This window comes from Oncorhynchus keta, chromosome 14, assembly GCF_023373465.1.
Source record: "Oncorhynchus keta strain PuntledgeMale-10-30-2019 chromosome 14, Oket_V2, whole genome shotgun sequence".
NCBI lineage: Eukaryota > Metazoa > Chordata > Actinopteri > Salmoniformes > Salmonidae > Oncorhynchus > Oncorhynchus keta.
Genome location: NC_068434.1, coordinates 74,601,356 through 74,621,148, shown reverse-complemented (window position 1 = coordinate 74,621,148; position 19,793 = coordinate 74,601,356). Strand labels below are relative to the sequence as shown.

The 19,793-nt window shown below is 45.7% G+C and overlaps 1 protein-coding gene across 7 annotated transcripts in view; it reads right to left on the bottom strand.

The window, feature by feature from the left end:
• Positions 1-19,793, bottom strand: part of plekha7b (pleckstrin homology domain containing, family A member 7b) — a 170,730-nt gene that overhangs the window by 88,552 nt on the left and 62,385 nt on the right. For all 7 annotated transcript variants that reach the window (XM_052462547.1, XM_052462552.1, XM_052462545.1 and 4 more), the window contains one exon: positions 679-762. In XM_052462547.1, coding sequence (XP_052318507.1) covers positions 679-762 — 84 coding nt within the window. The remainder of the gene's footprint in view (positions 1-678; positions 763-19,793) is intronic.

Below are 19,793 nucleotides of genomic sequence, written 5' to 3'. Positions count from 1 at the left end.
AAAGATTTGTCCCAGTACGTCCAGGTCAAACCATATCTGTGCATGTGACGCTAACACTCGGTCCCATGCTCATCACACTACCTGGGCCTCCACCATGGCCGTACCACTCACACAATTCAACACAATCAACTTCACCACTGCAGAAAATACTCTACATATTGTTCTCTGATGAACAAAACTAGGTGGTAATAATAGCCATCATTAGCACAACTTTGATGTTTCAGACAGATGAATGGCTTCAGGCTTGCCATGGCCACAGTCAAAGACATAATGTGAACCATAGTTGGTTCATTACCATAAATTCAATTAAGATAACACCTTAAAAATACACACACAAAATTAGCCTGGGAGCAGCCGTTGCACAAGTGTAAGCAGTTATGAATTTCATTTCCATAAAAAATAGAATGGCCATCATCCTTCTAATTTGTTTTATAATTATTGTTATTATTGTTGTTCATTTCTATGACTGTAGTTAATAGAAAGCCTTTCCTCAGGCAGTCAGTTCCTGTTCCTCCTCATCTCATCTCTGGGACAAGCAGCAGACAATCTCACACTCTAATCCAAGTTAAATTACACTCTATTCTCATCTCCTCCCAGCATGACCTTGGACCAACCAGACGTTACACTGAAGCCCACATTATAACCTTCCTCGAGTAAAAATAGTAGAGGTGCACTCACTTGTCGTGGAGCATATATTCAGTGTTTTCTGGAGATATCTGTCCAGTCACAGGGTGTCGGAACGACGTGCTCTTCTGGTTATGGCTGAGAGAGTCAGAGAGAGAGAACAGGGGGGAAAAGAGGGAAGGAGTGAAAACAACAGCGAAGGAGAAAATACAATTAGTATTCCGTCATGAATCATATTTCTGCTTGATCGTTCCACTATTTTGTGCACTGATGTATTGGTCACTGGCTGCTTGTTGGACATTCTACACCAAGTTTCTAGACTTCCAATGACTTTCACAGCAAAGTGTAGAATGTGCGGTAGTGCTGAAGACTGGCCAAGGCAGGGGCTCATATTATTTCACACAATGTGTAAGTCTCAGCACTCTCCCCTACCAGCTCGCCAGGCTTTATTGATTTCAATTACATGGGGTCATTCATTGCTTTAACTAGGGCATTAAATCTTCCCTGTATCGTTGGATAAAAGAAGAGATGGACAGGGGGCAGCGCTGGTGGTGGAAAGAATGAAAAATAATACAATGATGTGATTTGCTCTAAACCGTCCGCATCAATTATTTACTTTTACACACTTTGGATGGCAGTTGCGTAGCAGCTGTGCCCATCGGACAGGAAGAGAGAGTCTTTCTATGAACAGGTCTCTGCTTCATTCAACACTAGCTTTAGGAGCAGTGGAGCAGACAGGATTCCATACGTTTCCACTTAGGGTTATCCAGGTGCAGAACATGCACAGGTAGAAACTTCTGATCCAGACTGACTTGGTCGTTAATCACTATGAGGACTTCTGACCCAGACTGACCTGGTCGTTAATCACTACGAGGACTTCTGATCCAGACTGACCTGGTCTTTAATCACTATGAGGACTTCTGACCCAGACTGACCTGGTCGTTAATCACTATGAGGACTTCTGATCCAGACTGACCTGGTCGTTAATCACTATGAGGACTTCTGATCCAGACTGACCTGGTCTTTAATCACTATGAGGACTTCTGACCCAGACTGACCTGGTCGTTAATCACTATGAGGACTTCTGATCCAGACTGACCTGGTCGTTAATCACTATGAGGACTTCTGACCCAGACTGACCTGGTCGTTAATCACTACGAGGACTTCTGATCCAGACTGACCTGGTCTTTAATCACTATGAGGACTTCTGACCCAGACTGACCTGGTCGTTAATCACTACGAGGACTTCTGATCCAGACTGACCTGGTCTTTAATCACTATGAGGACTTCTGATCCAGACTGACCTGGTCGTTAATCACTACGAGGACTTCTGATCCAGACTGACCTGGTCTTTAATCACTATGAGGACTTCTGACCCAGACTGACCTGGTCGTTAATCACTATGAGGACTTCTGATCCAGACTGACCTGGTCGTTAATCACTACGAGGACTTCTGACCCAGACTGACCTGGTCTTTAATCACTATGAGGACTTCTGACCCAGACTGACCTGGTCGTTAATCACTATGAGGACTTCTGACCCAGAATGACCTGGTCTTTAATCACTATGAGGACTTCTGACCCAGACTGACCTGGTCTTTAATCACTCAGCGGTCTTCTGGGTCAGACTGACCTGGTCGTTAATCACTCGGAGGACTTTTGGGTCAGATTGTGTGAGTGTGAATGTTGTATGTGAGTGTAGTGTTTCTTACTGTGCTACTGTATAGTACAGATCCCCCCGTGCAGGTCAGAGCCTCCCAGAGGCGGTCAGGTGAGCTGTGCTGTCCTCCAGATAGACCATAATAACACACCCTAGGCTTCCAGTTCTCACACTACACTGTCATATTCAACAGCCAATGAGAAATACTACACCAATCCAGTCACTATGGAAACAGTCATCACAATAAGAATGACAACACAACCAGGGCAATGATGTGGGCCAATTTATTGTCCAATCAGTCTAGCAGAAATAAGTAAAAGTCACATATGTCATTCAATCCAGATGACTGCTGATGTCTTAACTGAATTATGAGATGAATCAGCCTTTACCTCTAATGAAATATTTCATGCTTCCTTACACTTGAATTCCGTGTAAAACCAGAGCATGTTGGAGTTGAATAGGCTGTTACATGAGGACATTTTTGCTTGTTTCAATCTCTCTCGCAAAGTTACGTTATTGTGATGCTTTTGGGGGAGGGGAAATATCAAAGTACTGTGAACGATTGTTCACCCTACTGTAATTCTTTATGTAAACACTGGCAATTGAAATTTGCCAAGATTTGAGGTAATAGACAACAGCTGACTGTACTCTCTGCTCTCTTCCAACCCATTCTCAATGACAACATTGTGAACACAACATCCTCATACAATCTATAATCACATTAGAATATGCATTCCATAAATGTAGTTCTATATATACACACAATGAATCACTACAGTTGTGTATCTATGGAAAAACATCTGTTAACCTCGACTCAATAGGGGCGGCAGGTAGCCTAGTGGTTAGAGTGTTGGGCCAGTAACTGAAAGGTTGATCGAATCCCGAGCTGACAAGGTAAACATCTGTTGTTCTGCCTCTGAACAAGGCAGTTAACCCACTGTTCCTAGGCCGTCACTGTAAATAAGAATGCATTCTTAATTAACTTGCCTAGTTAAATTTAAAAAAACATTTAAAATATAGAGCAGAAATATTGGTGAGCGGTATGTCCTGTGTTCCTCTATCTCATCATGGTGTTCACCACCACAGCACCACAGCGCTCTCTGGGCTCTTTACTCAAGCGTGGCCACTGAGAAGACAGGCCCATTTGTCTGAGGCGCCACTGGACAGATATGAAGTGCTAAGGTCCTCCCAGAGCAGAGCTGAGCCATCCCTCTCCGGCTGCTGTAGACTGGACTGAACAAGACTGAAAGGCAGCCTGCTGTGAACTGTACTAGCTTGAGAGGCAGCCTGCTCTGGACTGGACTGTATTAGCATGAGAGGCAGCCTCCTGTGGACTGTGGCATTCTGCTCTGGACTGGAATGTATTAGCATGAGAGGCAGCCTGCTCTGGACTGGACTGTATTAGCATGAGAGGCAGCCTCCTGTGGACTGTGGCAGTCTGCTCTGGACTGTAATTGACTGTGCCAGCCTGAGAGGCAGCATGCTCTGGACTGGACTGTATTAGCATGAGAGGCAGCCTCCTGTGGACTGTATTAGTATGAGAGGCAGCCTCCTGTGGACTGCACCAGCCTGAGAGGCAGCCTCCTGTGGACTGTATTAGTATGAGAGGCAGCCTCCTGTGGACTGTATTAGTATGAGAGGCAGCCTCCTGTGGACTGTATTAGTATGAGAGGCAGCCTCCTGTGGACTGCACCAGCCTGAGAGGCAGCCTCCTGTGGACTGTATTAGTATGAGAGGCAGCCTCCTGTGGACTGCACCAGCCTGAGAGGCAGCCTCCTGTGGACTGCACCAGCCTGAGAGGCAGCCTCTAGTGGACTGCACCAGCCTGAGAGGCAGCCTCCTGTGGACTGCACCAGCCTGAGAGGCAGCCTCCTGTGGACTGTATTAGTATGAGAGGCAGCCTCCTGTGGACTGCACCAGCCTGAGAGGCAGCCTCCTGTGGACTGCACCAGCCTGAGAGGCAGTCTGCAGCGGCAGCATCACACTTGCAATAGGCATCCTAATGTTTACAGTGTGCATGGTAATACCGTGAGTAAACAGACTGGTGTCAGCAGCATATAGCAAACGCCTCCTGAAGGACAACTACAGCCTTTACCAGCTGACGCATAGTGTTATATCAACCCTGTTAGTATTACTGCGGTGTCATGCAGCAAAGTAAAGGAAATAAATCTGGTTGTTTTGAGAGATTTATGGGTTGACATTTTTCAAAAGTTCACAGGAAGCTGCAGTTGAGCATCAGAGCCATTTCTGCACACACAAGCACAAAAACACAACACAGCTCTCTACTCTGTTTGGTCCTGGCCTGTGTTCCAGTAACAGCATGTAGTGTGTTGAACTACACCAGGCCCATGCAGTAGTACCCTACCCTCCACTGTTAATTAGGAACCTGCATTCTTTGGACCGTTTGTTTCAGCCACATTACTTCTGAACTACTTGTCATGGAATTCACTGCATTCCTACTTAGTGAACAAACAGTTCAGGCAGCACAGTGGCCCTGTTTGTTTTGCCACATAGTGTAGTACTCAGGGAACTGGTTGCAGACACACTTCAGTAAAACGCATGAGCTGACGCACACCCAAAAATGTTTGTAGAGGTGCTTACTAACAAAGAGTAAAATGTTTTATTACATTATATACATATAACGTGGATGAAACAGTATGTAAACATTATTAAAGTGACTAGTGTTGTATACTCTATGTATACTAAAAATAATAGTTACAGTTCAAATAAGGAAATCAATCAATTGAAATAAATTCATTAGGCCCTAATCTATGGATTTCACATGACTGGGCAGGGGTGCAGCCATGGGTGGGCCTGGGTGGGCATATACCCACCCAGGTCGACCCTCTGGGGAGCCAGGCCCAGTCAATGAGAATTGTTTTTTCCCCCACAAAAGGGCTTTATCACAGACAGAAATACTCATCCTCTGTTTCTCAGTCTCTCGGTCCCAGCTTTGATGCACCTGTACCGTCTCCCCCTTCTAGATGGTAGCGGGGTGAACAGGCCGTAGCTCGGGTGGCTAAAGTCCTTTATGATCTTCTTGGCCTGGAGGGCAGGGAAAGTGCCCCTGTGATGCGTTGGGCTAACCGCACCACCCTCTGGAGAGCCCTGGAGTTGGGGATAGTACAATTGCCATACCAGGAGGTGATACAGCTTGACAGGATGCTCTCAATGGTGCATATGTAGAAGTTTGTGAGGGTCTTAGGGGCAAACGCAAATTTCTTCAGCCTCCAGAGTTTAAAGAAGCGCTGTTGCGCAGTCTTCACCACACTGTCTGTGTGAAGGGACCATTTCAGGTTGTCACTGATGTGCACGCCTAGGAACTTGAAGCTTTTGACCCTGTCCACTAAGGCCCTGTCAATGTAGATGGGGGTGTGCTCTCTCTGCTGTCTCCTGTAGTCAACAATCCGCTCCTTCGTTTTGTTGACGTCAACAAGATTATTTTCCTGGCACCACTCCGCGAGGGCTCTCAACTCCTCCCTGTAGGCTGTCTCATCGTCATTGGCAATCAGGCCTGTTGTTTTGTCAGCAAACTTGATGATTGAGTTGGAGACATGCGTAGCCACACAGTCATGGGTGAACAGGGAGTACTGGAGGGGACTGAGCACGCACCCCAGTGGGGCCCCTGTGTTGAGGATCACCGTGGCAGAGTTATTGTTGCCTATCTTCACAACTTGGCGTCGGCCCGGGAGGAAGTCCAGGACCCAGTTGCACAGGAAGGGTTCAGACACTGGGCCCTGAGCTTAGTCATGAGCTTAGAGGGCACTATGGTGTTGAAGGCTGAGCTGTAGTTGATTAACAGCATTCTTAGATAGGTATTTCTCTTGTCCAGGTGGGATAGGGCAGTGTGTAGTGCAATTGTGATTGCGTCGTCCATTTATCTGTAGGATTATATGCGATTTGTAGTGGTCTAGGGTGTCGGGTAAGATGGAGGTGATATGTTCCTTAACTAGCCTCTCAAAGCACTTCATGATGACAGAAGTGAGTGCTACGGGGAGATAGTAAATGGAGTTTAGTTACCTTCGCTTTCTTGTTGGGTACAATGTTGGACATTTTGAAGCAAGTAAGTCGCTTTGGATAAAAGCGTCTGCTAAATGGCATATTATTATTATTATTTATTATTAAGTGGGGACAACACGCTTACATTTTATTTTTATTTTACCTTTATTTAACTAGGCAAGTCAGTTAATAAGAAAAAAAATATTATTTTCAATGACAGCCTAGGAACAGTGATGCCCCTAGTTCAGGGACAGAAAGACAGATTTTTACCTTGTCAGCTTGGGGATTCGATCTTGCAACTTTTCGGTTACTAGTCCAACTCTCAAACCACTAGGCTCCCTGCCAAATGACTTGCTCAAGTCGGCCACGAAGAACAAGAGCACATAGTCCTCATGAGTGTCGGGGGCCGTTTTCGCAGCCTCAAAGTGAGCGAAGAAAGTGTTTAGCTCGTCCTGAAGCGAGGCATCATGTCCACGTTATGGCTGGCTCTCCCTTTATAATCTGCGACTGTCTGGAGTCCCTGTCATATACGTCTGGTGTTAGAGTCGTTAAATTGCGACTCCAATTTGCCCCTGTACTGTCGTTTTGCCTCTTTGATTGCCTTTACGGAGGTCATAGCTGGCCTGTTTGCAGTGGTGTAAAGTACTCTAGTAAAATTCCTTTAAGGTACTACTTAAGTGGTTTTTTGGGGATATCTGTACTTTACTTTTTATTGTAGATGTAGATTGGGGCATCTTAAGCCACTCTGGGTTCATCCGGTCATTATCTGCACGGGGTTGTTGTCTTAACCCCACCCTGGTTTAGTTTCCCCGATGCAAGGTTGATTTTGAGACAATGAGGGATCGTTCTACTCTTAAACTATCCCTAGTAAAACATTATTGTCTATGTAATGCAGTCTTTAACTAATTTGTCAGCTCAAGCCATCTCTGGTGACCATACACCCAGATTAGCTGCAGGGAACTAGAGTGGAGACCATAAAAACACTGACACTAACTAGTAGGACAGAAATGTCTTACTATTAGTTAAATATGAATTGCTAACCATTAATATCAAATTAATCAGGTAAATACGTAATTTTTCCCTCACACACACTAAACACAAATCCTTCATTTGTAAATGATGTGTTGGAGTGTGCCCGTGACTATCCATAAATAATACAATTGTTTGGATCGCCTAGTAGAAGTCATTTGAAATTATTTTGTCATACCCTGATCTGTTTCACCTGTCTTTGTGCTTGTCTCCACCCCCCCCCCCCCCCCCCCCCCCCACCCCCTCGCCCCGCCCCCCAGGTGTCGCCCATCTTCCCTATTATCCACAGAGTGTATCCTATTATCCACAGTGCATCCTATTATCCACAGTGTATCCTATTATCCACAGTGTATCCTATTATCCACAGTGTATCCTATTATCCACAGTGTATCCTATTATCCACAGTGCATCCTATTATCCACAGTGTATCCTATTATCCACAGTGTATCCTATTATCCACAGTGTATCCTATTATCCACAGTGCATCCTATTATCCACAGTGTATCCTATTATCCACAGTGTATCCTATTATCCACAGTGTATCCTATTATCCACAGTGTATCCTATTATCCACAGTGTATCCTATTATCCACAGTGTATCCTATTATCCACAGTGTATCCTATTATCCACAGTGTATCCTATTATCCACAGTGTATCCTATTATCCACAGTGTATCCTATTATCCACAGTGCATCCTATTATCCACAGTGCATCCTATTATCCACAGTGCATCCTATTATCCACAGTGCATCCTATTATCCACAGTGCATCCTATTATCCACAGTGCATCCTATTATCCACAGTGTATCCTATTATCCACAGTGTATCCTATTATCCACAGTGCATCCTATTATCCACAGTGCATCCTATTATCCACAGTGCATCCTATTATCCACAGTGCATCCTATTATCCACAGTGTATCCTATTATCCACAGTGCATCCTATTATCCACAGTGCATCCTATTATCCACAGTGCATCCTATTATCCACAGTGTATCCTATTATCCACAGTGTATCCTATTATCCACAGTGCATCCTATTATCCACAGTGCATCCTATTATCCACAGTGTATCCTATTATCCACAGTGTATCCTATTATCCACAGTGCATCCTATTATCCACAGTGTATCCTATTATCCACAGTGCATCCTATTATCCACCGTGCATCCTATTATCCACAGTGTATCCTATTATCCACAGTGTATCCTATTATCCACAGTGTATCCTATTATCCACCGTGCATCCTATTATCCACCGTGCATCCTATTATCCACAGTGTATCCTATTATCCACAGTGCATCCTATTATCCACAGTGTATCCTATTATCCACAGTGTATCCTATTATCCACAGTGCATCCTATTATCCACAGTGTATCCTATTATCCACCGTGTATCCTATTATCCACAGTGTATCCTATTATCCACAGTGCATCCTATTATCCACCGTGTATCCTATTATCCACAGTGCATCCTATTATCCACAGTGCATCCTATTATCCACAGTGTATCCTATTATCCACAGTGTATCCTATTATCCACAGTGTATCCTATTATCCACAGTGCATCCTATTATCCACAGTGTATCCTATTATCCACAGTGTATCCTATTATCCACAGTGCATCCTATTATCCACAGTGTATCCTATTATCCACAGTGCATCCTATTATCCACAGTGCATCCTATTATCCACAGTGCATCCTATTATCCACAGTGCATCCTATTATCCACAGTGCATCCTATTATCCACAGTGTATCCTATTATCCACAGTGTATCCTATTATCCACAGTGTATCCTATTATCCACAGTGTATCCTATTATCCACAGTGCATCCTATTATCCACAGTGTATCCTATTATCCACAGTGCATCCTATTATCCACAGTGCATCCTATTATCCACAGTGTATCCTATTATCCACAGTGTATCCTATTATCCAGAGTGCATCCTATTATCCACAGTGCATCCTATTATCCACAGTGTATCCTATTATCCACAGTGTATCCTATTATCCACAGTGCATCCTATTATCCACAGTGCATCCTATTATCCACAGTGTATCCTATTATCCACAGTGCATCCTATTATCCACAGTGCATCCTATTATCCACAGTGTATCCTATTATCCACAGTGTATCCTATTATCCACAGTGTATCCTATTATCCACAGTGTATCCTATTATCCACAGTGTATCCTATTATCCACAGTGCATCCTATTATCCACAGTGCATCCTATTATCCACAGTGTATCCTATTATCCACCGTGTATCCTATTATCCACCGTGTATCCTATTATCCACCGTGTATCCTATTATCCACAGTGTATCCTATTATCCACAGTGTATCCTATTATCCACAGTGCATCCTATTATCCACAGTGCATCCTATTATCCACAGTGCATCCTATTATCCACAGTGTATCCTATTATCCACAGTGCATCCTATTATCCACAGTGTATCCTATTATCCACAGTGTATCCTATTATCCACAGTGTATCCTATTATCTACAGTGTATCCTATTATCCACCGTGCATCCTATTATCCACAGTGTATCCTATTATCCACAGTGTATTTGTACCTGTGTTCTCTGTTTGTCTGTCACCAGTTCCTTTTGTTCGTCAAGCCTACCAGCCTTTTCCCCCTGCTCCTGTCTGTTTCTAGTTCCTGGTTTCCCGGTTTCGACCATTCTCCCTGCCCTGACCCTGAGCCTGCCTGCCGTTCTGTACCTTGTCACACCACCCTGGATTATTGACCTCTGCCTGCCCTGACCCCTGAGACTGCCTGCCGTTCTGTACCTTGTCACACCACCCTGGATTATTGACCTCTGCCTGCCCTGACCCTGAGCCTGCCTGCCGTTCTGTACCTTGTCACACCACCCTGGATTATTGACCTCTGCCTGCCCTGACCCCTGAGACTGCCTGCCGTTCTGTACCTTGTCACACCACCCTGGATTATTGACCTCTGCCTGCCCTGACCCTGAGCCTGCCTGCCGTTCTGTAGCTTGTCACACCACCCTGGATTATTGACCTCTGCCTGCCCTGACCCTGAGACTGCCTGCCGTTCTGTACCTTGTCACACCACCCTGGATTATTGACCTCTGCCTGCCCTGACCCTGAGACTGCCTGCCGTTCTGTACCTTGTCACACCACCCTGGATTATTGACCTCTGCCTACCCTGACCCTGAGACTGCCTGCCGTTCTGTACCTTGTCACACCACCCTGGATTATTGACCTCTGCCTGCCCTGACCCTGAGACTGCCTGCCGTTCTGTACCTTGTCACACCACCCTGGATTATTGACCTCTGCCTGCCCTGACCCTGAGACTGCCTGCCCCCTGTTCTAGTAATACACTTTTGTTACTTGACACTGTCTGCATCTGGGTCTTCCCTGAAATGTGATAGATTTATACTTTTACCATTGATACTTAAGTATATTTTTGCAATTACATTTACATTTGATACTTAAGTATATTTAAAACCAAATACTTTTATACTTTTACTCAAGTAAAGTATTTTATTGGGTGACTTTCACTTGAGTCATTTTCTATAAAGCTATCTTTTCTTTTATTCAAGTATGACAATGGGGTACTTTTTACACCCCTGCCTGTTTGTACACGTCCATGTTCCCAGTCACCTTGCAATGGTTAAATCTAGTGGTTTCAGTTTTGTGTTTATGCTGCCATCTATCCACGTTTTTTTGGTTTGGATAAGTTGTAATCGTCACATTGGGAACAACATCCTCTATGCACTTCCTGATTAGCCCAGACACTGAGTCAGTGTATACGTCAATACTACTTTCAGAGGCGACCCAGAACATTTCCCAGTCCGCGTGACCAAAACAATCTTGAAGCATAGATTCCAATTGGTCAGAACAACATTGAACAGGGCCTGAACGTTAGCGAGTAATATACTAGGAAGCGGTGGATGGTATTCATGCCACCTGAGTCTGACTAGGGCCCCACTCCATCTACCTCTTAACTGGCATCAGAGTATTGGTGCAGCACCAGGGATGAATAGAGCTGCACAGAACATGTCCATCGTACTGTCAGGGCTACTCTGCAAATAGGCTTTGAGCCAGTAACCGAAAGGTTGCTAATTTGAATCCCCGAGCTGACAAGGTAAAAATATGTTGTTCTGCCCCTGAACAAGGCAGTTAACCCACTGTTCCTAGGCCTTCATTGTAAATAAGAATTTGTTCTTAACGGACTTGCCTAGTTAAATAAAGGTTAAATAAATCAAAAATAGACAAACCTTTCCAAATCATGCATTGTTTTCAAAGACAGAACCAGCATCACAGCCAAACTCAATTGAGATCAAAACTAATCCCTTGCACAGAATTCCATTTACCTCTAGGATTGACAGGAAAAGGTCAGGGGTTATAAAAACATTAAACACTTCCATTATCAGGGTCACAGAGACACACACCCCACACACACACACACTAAGAATCCCCACACACACACACTCCACACAATGACCTTCTACACACTGACAGACCCCACCTGCTGCGAGGAGCAGGCTAGGTCACGTGCTCATTAGCCAGTAGTAATCATGGCTGTGATGTGATTACATGTCTCCATGTGTTTCCTCCTCCATAACTCTTTCTCCCTATGCAGCAGACTCATGGCTCAGGCCTTATCAGCCTGGGTACCACTCAGAGTTAAGACCTTCCCTAACATCCTCACTGTAACCTGTGGTTAAATCACAGGTTAAATATCAACATTATTGTGTATTTTTACACCGGATTTATAATTACACCATGTCTTTATGAAGATGATTATACTGTTAATATCATAGCACAATAATATCACACTGTTGAAATGTCCAGAGGTATAAACCAGGGATATTTTAAGAAATAGGCTAGCGGTCATGTTGACAATGTGGAACTATACTTAAAAACATTGAAAATGTCTAGATGTCTCAGCTGGCTTTACAAGATTGATGTTCCAATATTATAGGAAATGCTAAACATTCAGCTCACAGGAAATATTTATATTCAACTGCATGTCAGTCGCATGTCAGTTGGAAACAAAACACTTAAGTGTAGTTTATGTTTCCATGTGGTCCTGATAGGGAGCAGCTAGTGTGGCTGACAGGTCTAATAGCAGGTCTACCAGAGCTTTGTTTGCACTAAGGTCTAACTTCCATGTAAAACCTTTCAGGCGCAACTACAGGATAGAGGAGGGAGGAGTATTAGTTTAGACACTGCTTAAAAGGATGGTAGTATTTTCCACAGAGCTGATTAAATAAAAAAATGGATTTAGTCAGAAAAGCGTTAAATTTTATGTTGAGTGAGAAAGGTGCAAAGAATTTCAGTTGATTGGACATATTCTGCAACACACAAACACTGTTTGAGCTACAGTAAAACACAATATACAGAGACTCTTCCCAATCACACCTCTTCCCTCTCAGGAGGCTGAAAAGATTTTGCATGGGCCCTCAGATCTTCAAAAAGTTACACAGCTGCACCATTGAGAGCATCTTGACTGACTGCATCACCACTTAGTATGGCAACTGCTCGGCATCTGACCACAAGGCTTTACAGAGGGTAGTGCGCACGGCCTGGTACATCGCTGGGGTCGATCTCCCTGCAATCCAGGACCTCTATACGAGGCGGTGTCAGAGGAAGTCCTAACAATTGTCAAACACTCCAGCCATCCAACGTTCTCTCTGCTACCGCACGGCAAACGGTACCGGAGCGCTAAGTCTGGGACCTGAACAGCTTCTACCCCAAGCCACAAGACTGCTAAATAGTTCACCAAATAGCTACCCAGACTATGTGCATTGACCCTTTTTGCACTAACTCTAGATCTATGCACTCACACATACTTATACTGACACTCCAACACATACATACACAGGCACACATATACACACAGGCACACATTCGTCACACACACACACACTTCCACATTCATCACATACAGTACACTGCTGCTACTGTCTATTATTATATATGTATCTACCTCCCTTTCCTCGTACCCCTGTACATGGACTCGGTACTGGCACCCCATGTATATAGCCATATTATCATGGACTCGGTACTGGCACCCCATGTATATAGCCATGTTATCATGGACTCGGTACTGGCACCCCATGTATATAGCCATGTTATCATGGACTCGGTACTGGCACCCCATGTATATAGGCATGTTATCATGGACTCGGTACTGGCACCCCATGTATATAGCCATGTTATTATGGACTCGGTACTGGCACCCCATGTATATAGCCATGTTATCATGGACTCGGTACTGGCACCCCATGTATATAGCCATGTTATCATGGACTCGGTACTGGCACCCCATGTATATAGCCATGTTATCATGGACTCGGTACTGGCACCCCATGTATATAGCCATGTTATCATGGACTCGGTACTGGCACCCCATGTATATAGCCATGTTATCATGGACTCGGTACTGGCACCCCATGTATATAGCCATGTTATCATGGACTCGGTACTGGCACCCCATGTATATAGCCATGTTATCATGGACTCGGTACTGGCACCCCATATATATAGCCATGTTATCATGGACTCGGTACTGGCACCCCATATATATAGCCGCCTGCTGTGCTGAACAAACGCACAACTTTGGAGTCCAAGGTTCAGCCCGGCATGGCACGCCGTATCAAATTTCACAGCAAAACAACAGGCTCAGGGTAATCCCTTCTCCAATAGAGGGGCTAAACCCATGCTGTCGGCAGCGTGGCACAGAGGGGCATGGGCATGGCCCAGGGGGCTTTTCACCTCACCCTCACACACCACCTAGCGCCATGTTGCCATGCTGCACACACACCAGATCCTCCGTCAAATACCAGGAACACACTATTCTCTTACAACTCCACAGTCCACTCCACAGTCCACACAGTCCACTCTCTCTTGCTCACCTCCCACTACTTTGCTTGCCACACATTCTCTCTCTCCTCCTTAACCAAAAGTGAAACGTTATTAAACACATTTCCTTGTGTAACCTCCGATCAGATGTCTGTTCTTTTATCTTCTACTGGATCTGTCATATTATTCTCTCTCTCTTTTGTTCTCTCTGCACAAAGTGAAGGAGCAGAGCAATCTCACCTGGCGTGTCCCAGTGGAAGACCTACTTCCTCCTAGTTAGAATGGCTGTTGGTGGTGATCCTCAAGGTGGTGGCAAGGGGTGAGAAGGTCTCTCTCTCTCTGCTCAGAAGGAATATCTCGGAACGTTTATCACATCCTCCTTCTTCCTCTCTCCTAACAGCTCTCTCTCTCTCTCTCTCTCTTCTGTCCTGGAAAGTCCTCAGCATTCACACCTTCTAACCTGTACACAATCTCAGTTACTCACAGTTAGGTCAGATTCACACTTTTGTTACTATTAATCACTTCATCCTGACCCACATATTTGGCACTTTTATTGTCATCTGAGTACCTTGTCTTTCCTCTGAGTGGCAGCCTTGGAGCTAGGGGTAGGGGAAGGTGGGAGGGGACATTGACATGGAGTTCTCCTAACATGGAAACCTCACTGCTCCTCAGTGGTTGATTTTCCCAAATTTGGGCATGCAATAGTCAATCAGTTGCTCCACACTCCGTATCACACATTGTGACAGGAGGCAGAGGAATCTATCTTCTCCTTGTTAACAGAAACCACTGTCTGAGGTAAGACACTTTAATAACTTTGTCTGCTTCTCACACATACTTTCGGAAGGTATAGTACCACTTTTATAACCCCTGCTGTGGGCCAGCAGATTGGCTGAAGACAATAGTGTGCTGTGACCTCATGGGGATGGTGAAGGAAGTGAAACTGATCCAGAGGTATGAAGGCCAGGCCAGGCCCGGAGAGCAGGTACTATTGACACTGCCCCTTGGTCAATATTGTAAATGATAAACAACCATGGTTCATGTGCCAAAAGGAATAGCTTAAGAACTAGAAATAAACTGCTAGCTGCTAGCCCTTTCTTTATTAGAATTAAAATAGTTGATCTTCTTGAAAGGAAAGTTTGCGAGTGTACGATGCAATTGATTTCATAATACATTTATTGCAGAACTTAGACACCATTCCTTAGCTAATTCAAAAGAGACAATAACATTTCTACAAACATTGGGTTGATTAAGCTGAGGTGTAGACTGATTCATCTCAGATAGGCCTAGTCAGTGAGAGATTCAACAGAGAAATGTTGAACCTGAATCAATTGTGATGTAACTAATGTGGTACGACTTTCAGAGCTATGCAGGTCAGGACACCAAGTACCACTGACTGTGACTGATTTCTCATCCGTGTCTGCGTTTCTACTAATCAACAATGAGCACCATGGCCTGTAGCATTCATTTGACGCAGGGGGTTAATGACTTTTATTGGAAATTTAATCCAGTTATCTGCAACAAACACGAGATTCATATTGGCAGCTGTGTGGCACGATAAATTAGGTTTGTTTTTCCAACTACATAAAAACAAGTGGATCTAATATACGACTAAATGATGAGACAGTTAGCATGGAGAGTCATAGAGCCCTTTCACCACAATCATTTCCATTACCCATGTGAAAGGGAAGGTACAGAGTAAGACAACAGAGTCAGGGACATCCAGAATCTAATAAGTCCGGTCAGGCCTAGCCGAGTGAATTATTTTAACGGTGGTTATTATCCCAGCAGAATGAGTTAAGTCCATTAAGAAGATAATCATTCTGCATGAGGATTTACACATGTCCATTTTCCTTTATCAGTTCCCTCAACTAAGCACTACAGCCATGCCAGCTTCAATTCAAACCATTTTGTGGGAAATTATCCATACAGAGCTACAAAAAGCATTTGGAGCATTGAAAAGCTACTAATCATTCAATGAGAAAATGGGAAAACCTGCTGGGTACCGCCTGGCTACAGAGCCCTGAGCCCTCCCATCTCATCACATCGCTAACTGGCAAGCCTTACTTCAGTGAAGAAGACACTCCTCTTCTCTGTACTTCATACACTCCTTTAGCAGAGTAACTGTCTGCCTGACAGGCTGAGGTTACCTCATTAGGCTGCAATTATGGCCGGACTGAAACATATCTCAACCACCCAGCCAGGGGATTTTTTACAGGTGGATCAACTCTGCCTAGTTTGCTCCTGTGCGAACAATCGGACCCTCTTCTCTCCTCACCCAGGCCCACACCACAGATGCCCAGCTCTCAAGTCCTGAGACACTGCTGGGCACTGGGCACAAAGTGGCCCTGGCAGGTCCCAACATGCTCCATGGGAAGTAAACACAAGGCCTGAACCGTGGCACTGAGTCACCCTGGCAGGGGGGAGACGCTTGAGGACACAGAGACTGAGCAGCATATAACAGCCAAGGCATGACACTTCTTCTGACACGACACATTAAAATGCAGTGTTGTACCACACACCTCCAGCCACAAGGTCGCGCTGCTCCAAAGCAGAGGCTAGCCAACAGCTAATTAGAGAGGCCTGAAAGGAGAGGGGACCTGGGACTATAACGAGGGGTTTAGCTGGACGAGAGGGCCACTCTCTCACACGCTTCGTTCTCCAGGATTAGAAGACATTCTGAAAAGGAATCACGTTGATGAACGTTGATGCTGTTCCTAAGATGAGACCGTAGCATCAGCCCACTGGGCACACTCTGGTTGAATCAACGTGGAATAAACGTTGCATTTACGTCTGTGCCAGTGGGAGGGGAGACATGCAATGCCAGACACAGACCAAAAACCGGGACAAATTACATGTCCGTCACCATTAAAAGTGTTTCTATGACCAAGTAAACAAAATGAGATGCTTGGTGTTCAGCCATCTAATCCAGCTAAGGTTTCCTGGTGTCCATATAGACCCTTTAACAGAATGGCCATCTCAGCAGCTCTCCTCTCATAACTCCCCTCTGTTGCTCCTTTTTATGGCCAGGCGTTAATAGCTTGTATAGTAGAAACGTTGCTCTTGGTTACGGTGCGATAAACACTCATCAACACTCTCCCCCCTGTTTGTCATTTTTCCAGGCAGTGCCAACAGCAGTCTAAACAATAAGAGGCCTGGGGAAGAAGAGGAAGAGGAGGGAGCCATTCAAGTGTCCACATCAGCACTTCCATTACTCCAATGGCACAAAATTAGCTGACAAATAAATATTTATAAAGGATGATTTGATGTGATTCATCAAAGAAATGGCTGTTTTATGGCCCTCTCCAACCATCCCAATGAAATAACTTTCAAAGACACTTACCTTGGGATCAATAGAGACAGAGATTTGCTGTGGCAAAATAAAAAGTTGGGAGTTATCTGGAACAAGGGGGGTGAGGATCGGAGGGAGAATCAATGAGGAGTCCTGCAGCTTCAGGGGAAATATTTAATACCCATAGATCCAGCCTCTGCATGCCGTATGCCAATCACTCACTACCTGACTGCCATCAGGGGTCACCTTCCTGTAAACTGCATACGCAAACAGTGTGCTGCTAGGAGAGGAGGGGGGACACTAACTATCCTCCCCTCCTGTTTTTCACAGCTCTTTATCTCCATCAATAGACTACAACACACTTGATGTTCAACACTGTCACCTCCTTGTTCAGATGAATCACTTGCTACTTAAACCACAACATTTACATTTACATTTAAGTCATTTAGCAGACGCTCTTGTCCAGAGCGACTTACAAATTGGTGCATACACCTTATGACATCCAGTGGAACAGCCACTTTACAATAGTGCATCTAAATCTTTTTAGGGGGGGGGGGGGTGAGAAGGATTACTTACCCTATCCTAGGTATTCCTTGAAGAGGTGGGGTTTCAGGTGTCTCCGGAAGGTGGTGATTGACTCCGCTGTCCTGGCGTCGTGAGGGAGTTTGTTCCACCATTGGGGGGCCAGAGCAGCGAACAGTTTTGACTGGGCTGAGCGGGAACTGTACTTCCTCAGTGGTAGGGAGGCGAGAAGGCCAGAGGTGGATGAACGCAGTGCCCTTGTTTGGGTGTAGGGCCTGATCAGAGCCTGGCGGTACTGAGGTGCCGTTCCCCTCACAGCTCCGTAGGCAAGCACCATGGTCTTGTAGCGGATGCGAGCTTCAACTGGAAGCCAGTGGAGAGAGCGGAGGGGCGGGGTGACGTGAGAGAACTTGGGAAGGTTGAACACCAGACGGGCTGCGGCGTTCTGGATGAGTTGTAGGGGTTTAATGGCACAGGCAGGGAGCCCAGCCAACAGCGAGTTGCAGTAATCAAGACGGGAGATGACAAGTGCCTGGATTAGGACCTGCGCCGCTTCCTGTGTGAGGCAGGGTCGTACTCTGCGGATGTTGTAGAGCATGAACCTACAGGAACGGGGCACCGCCTTGATGTTAGTTGAGAACGACAGGGTGTTGTCCAGGATCACGCCAAGGTTCTTAGCGCTCTGGGAGGAGGACACAATGGAGTTGTCAACCGTGATGGCGAGATCATGGAACGGGCAGTCCTTCCCCGGGAGGAAGAGGAGCTCCGTCTTGCTGAGGTTCAGCTTGAGGTGGTGATCCGTCATCCACACTGATATGTCTGCCAGACATGCAGAGATGCGATTCGCCACCTGGTCATCAGAAGGGGGAAAGGAGAAGATTAATTGTGTGTCGTCTGCATAGCAATGATAGGAGAGACCATGTGAGGTTATGACAGAGCCAAGTGACTTGGTGTATAGCGAGAATAAGAGAGGGCCTAGAACAGAGCCCTGGGGGACACCAGTGGTGAGAGCGTGTGGTGAGGAGACAGATTCTCGCCACGCCACCTGGTAGGAGCGACCTGTCAGGTAGGACGCAATCCAAGCGTGGGCCGCGCCGGAGATGCCCAACTCGGAGAGGGTGGAGAGGAGGATCTGGTTCACAGTATCGAAGGCAGCCGATAGGTCTAGAAGGATGAGAGCAGAGGAGAGAGAGTTAGCTTTAGCAGTGCGGAGCGCCTCCGTGATACAGAGAAGAGCAGTCTCAGTTGAATGACTAGTCTTGAAACCTGACTGATTTGGATCAAGAAGGTCATTCTGAGAGAGATAGCGGTAGAGCTGGCCAAGGACGGCACGCTCAAGAGTTTTGGAGAGAAAAGAGAGAAGGGATACTGGTCTGTAGTTGTTGACATCGGAGGTATCGAGTGTAGGTTTTTTCAGAAGGGGTGCAACTCTCGCTCTCTTGAAGACGGAAGGGACGTAGCCAGCGGTCAGGGATGAGTTGATGAGCGAGGTGAGGTAAGGGAGAAGGTCTCCGGAAATGGTCTGGAGAAGAGAGGAGGGGATAGGGTCAAGCGGGCAGGTTGTTGGGCGGCCGGCCGTCACAAGACGCGAGATTTCATCTGGAGAGAGAGGGAGAAAGAGGTCAGAGCATAGGGTAGGGCAGTGTGAGCAGAACCAGCGGTGTCGTTTGACTTAGCAAACGAGGATCGGATGTCGTCGACCTTCTTTTCAAAATGGTTGACGAAGTCATCTGCAGAGAGGGAGGAGGGGGGAGAAGGATTCAGGAGGGAGGAGAAGGTGGCAAAGAGCTTCCTAGGGTTAGAGGCAGATGCTTGGAATTTAGAATGG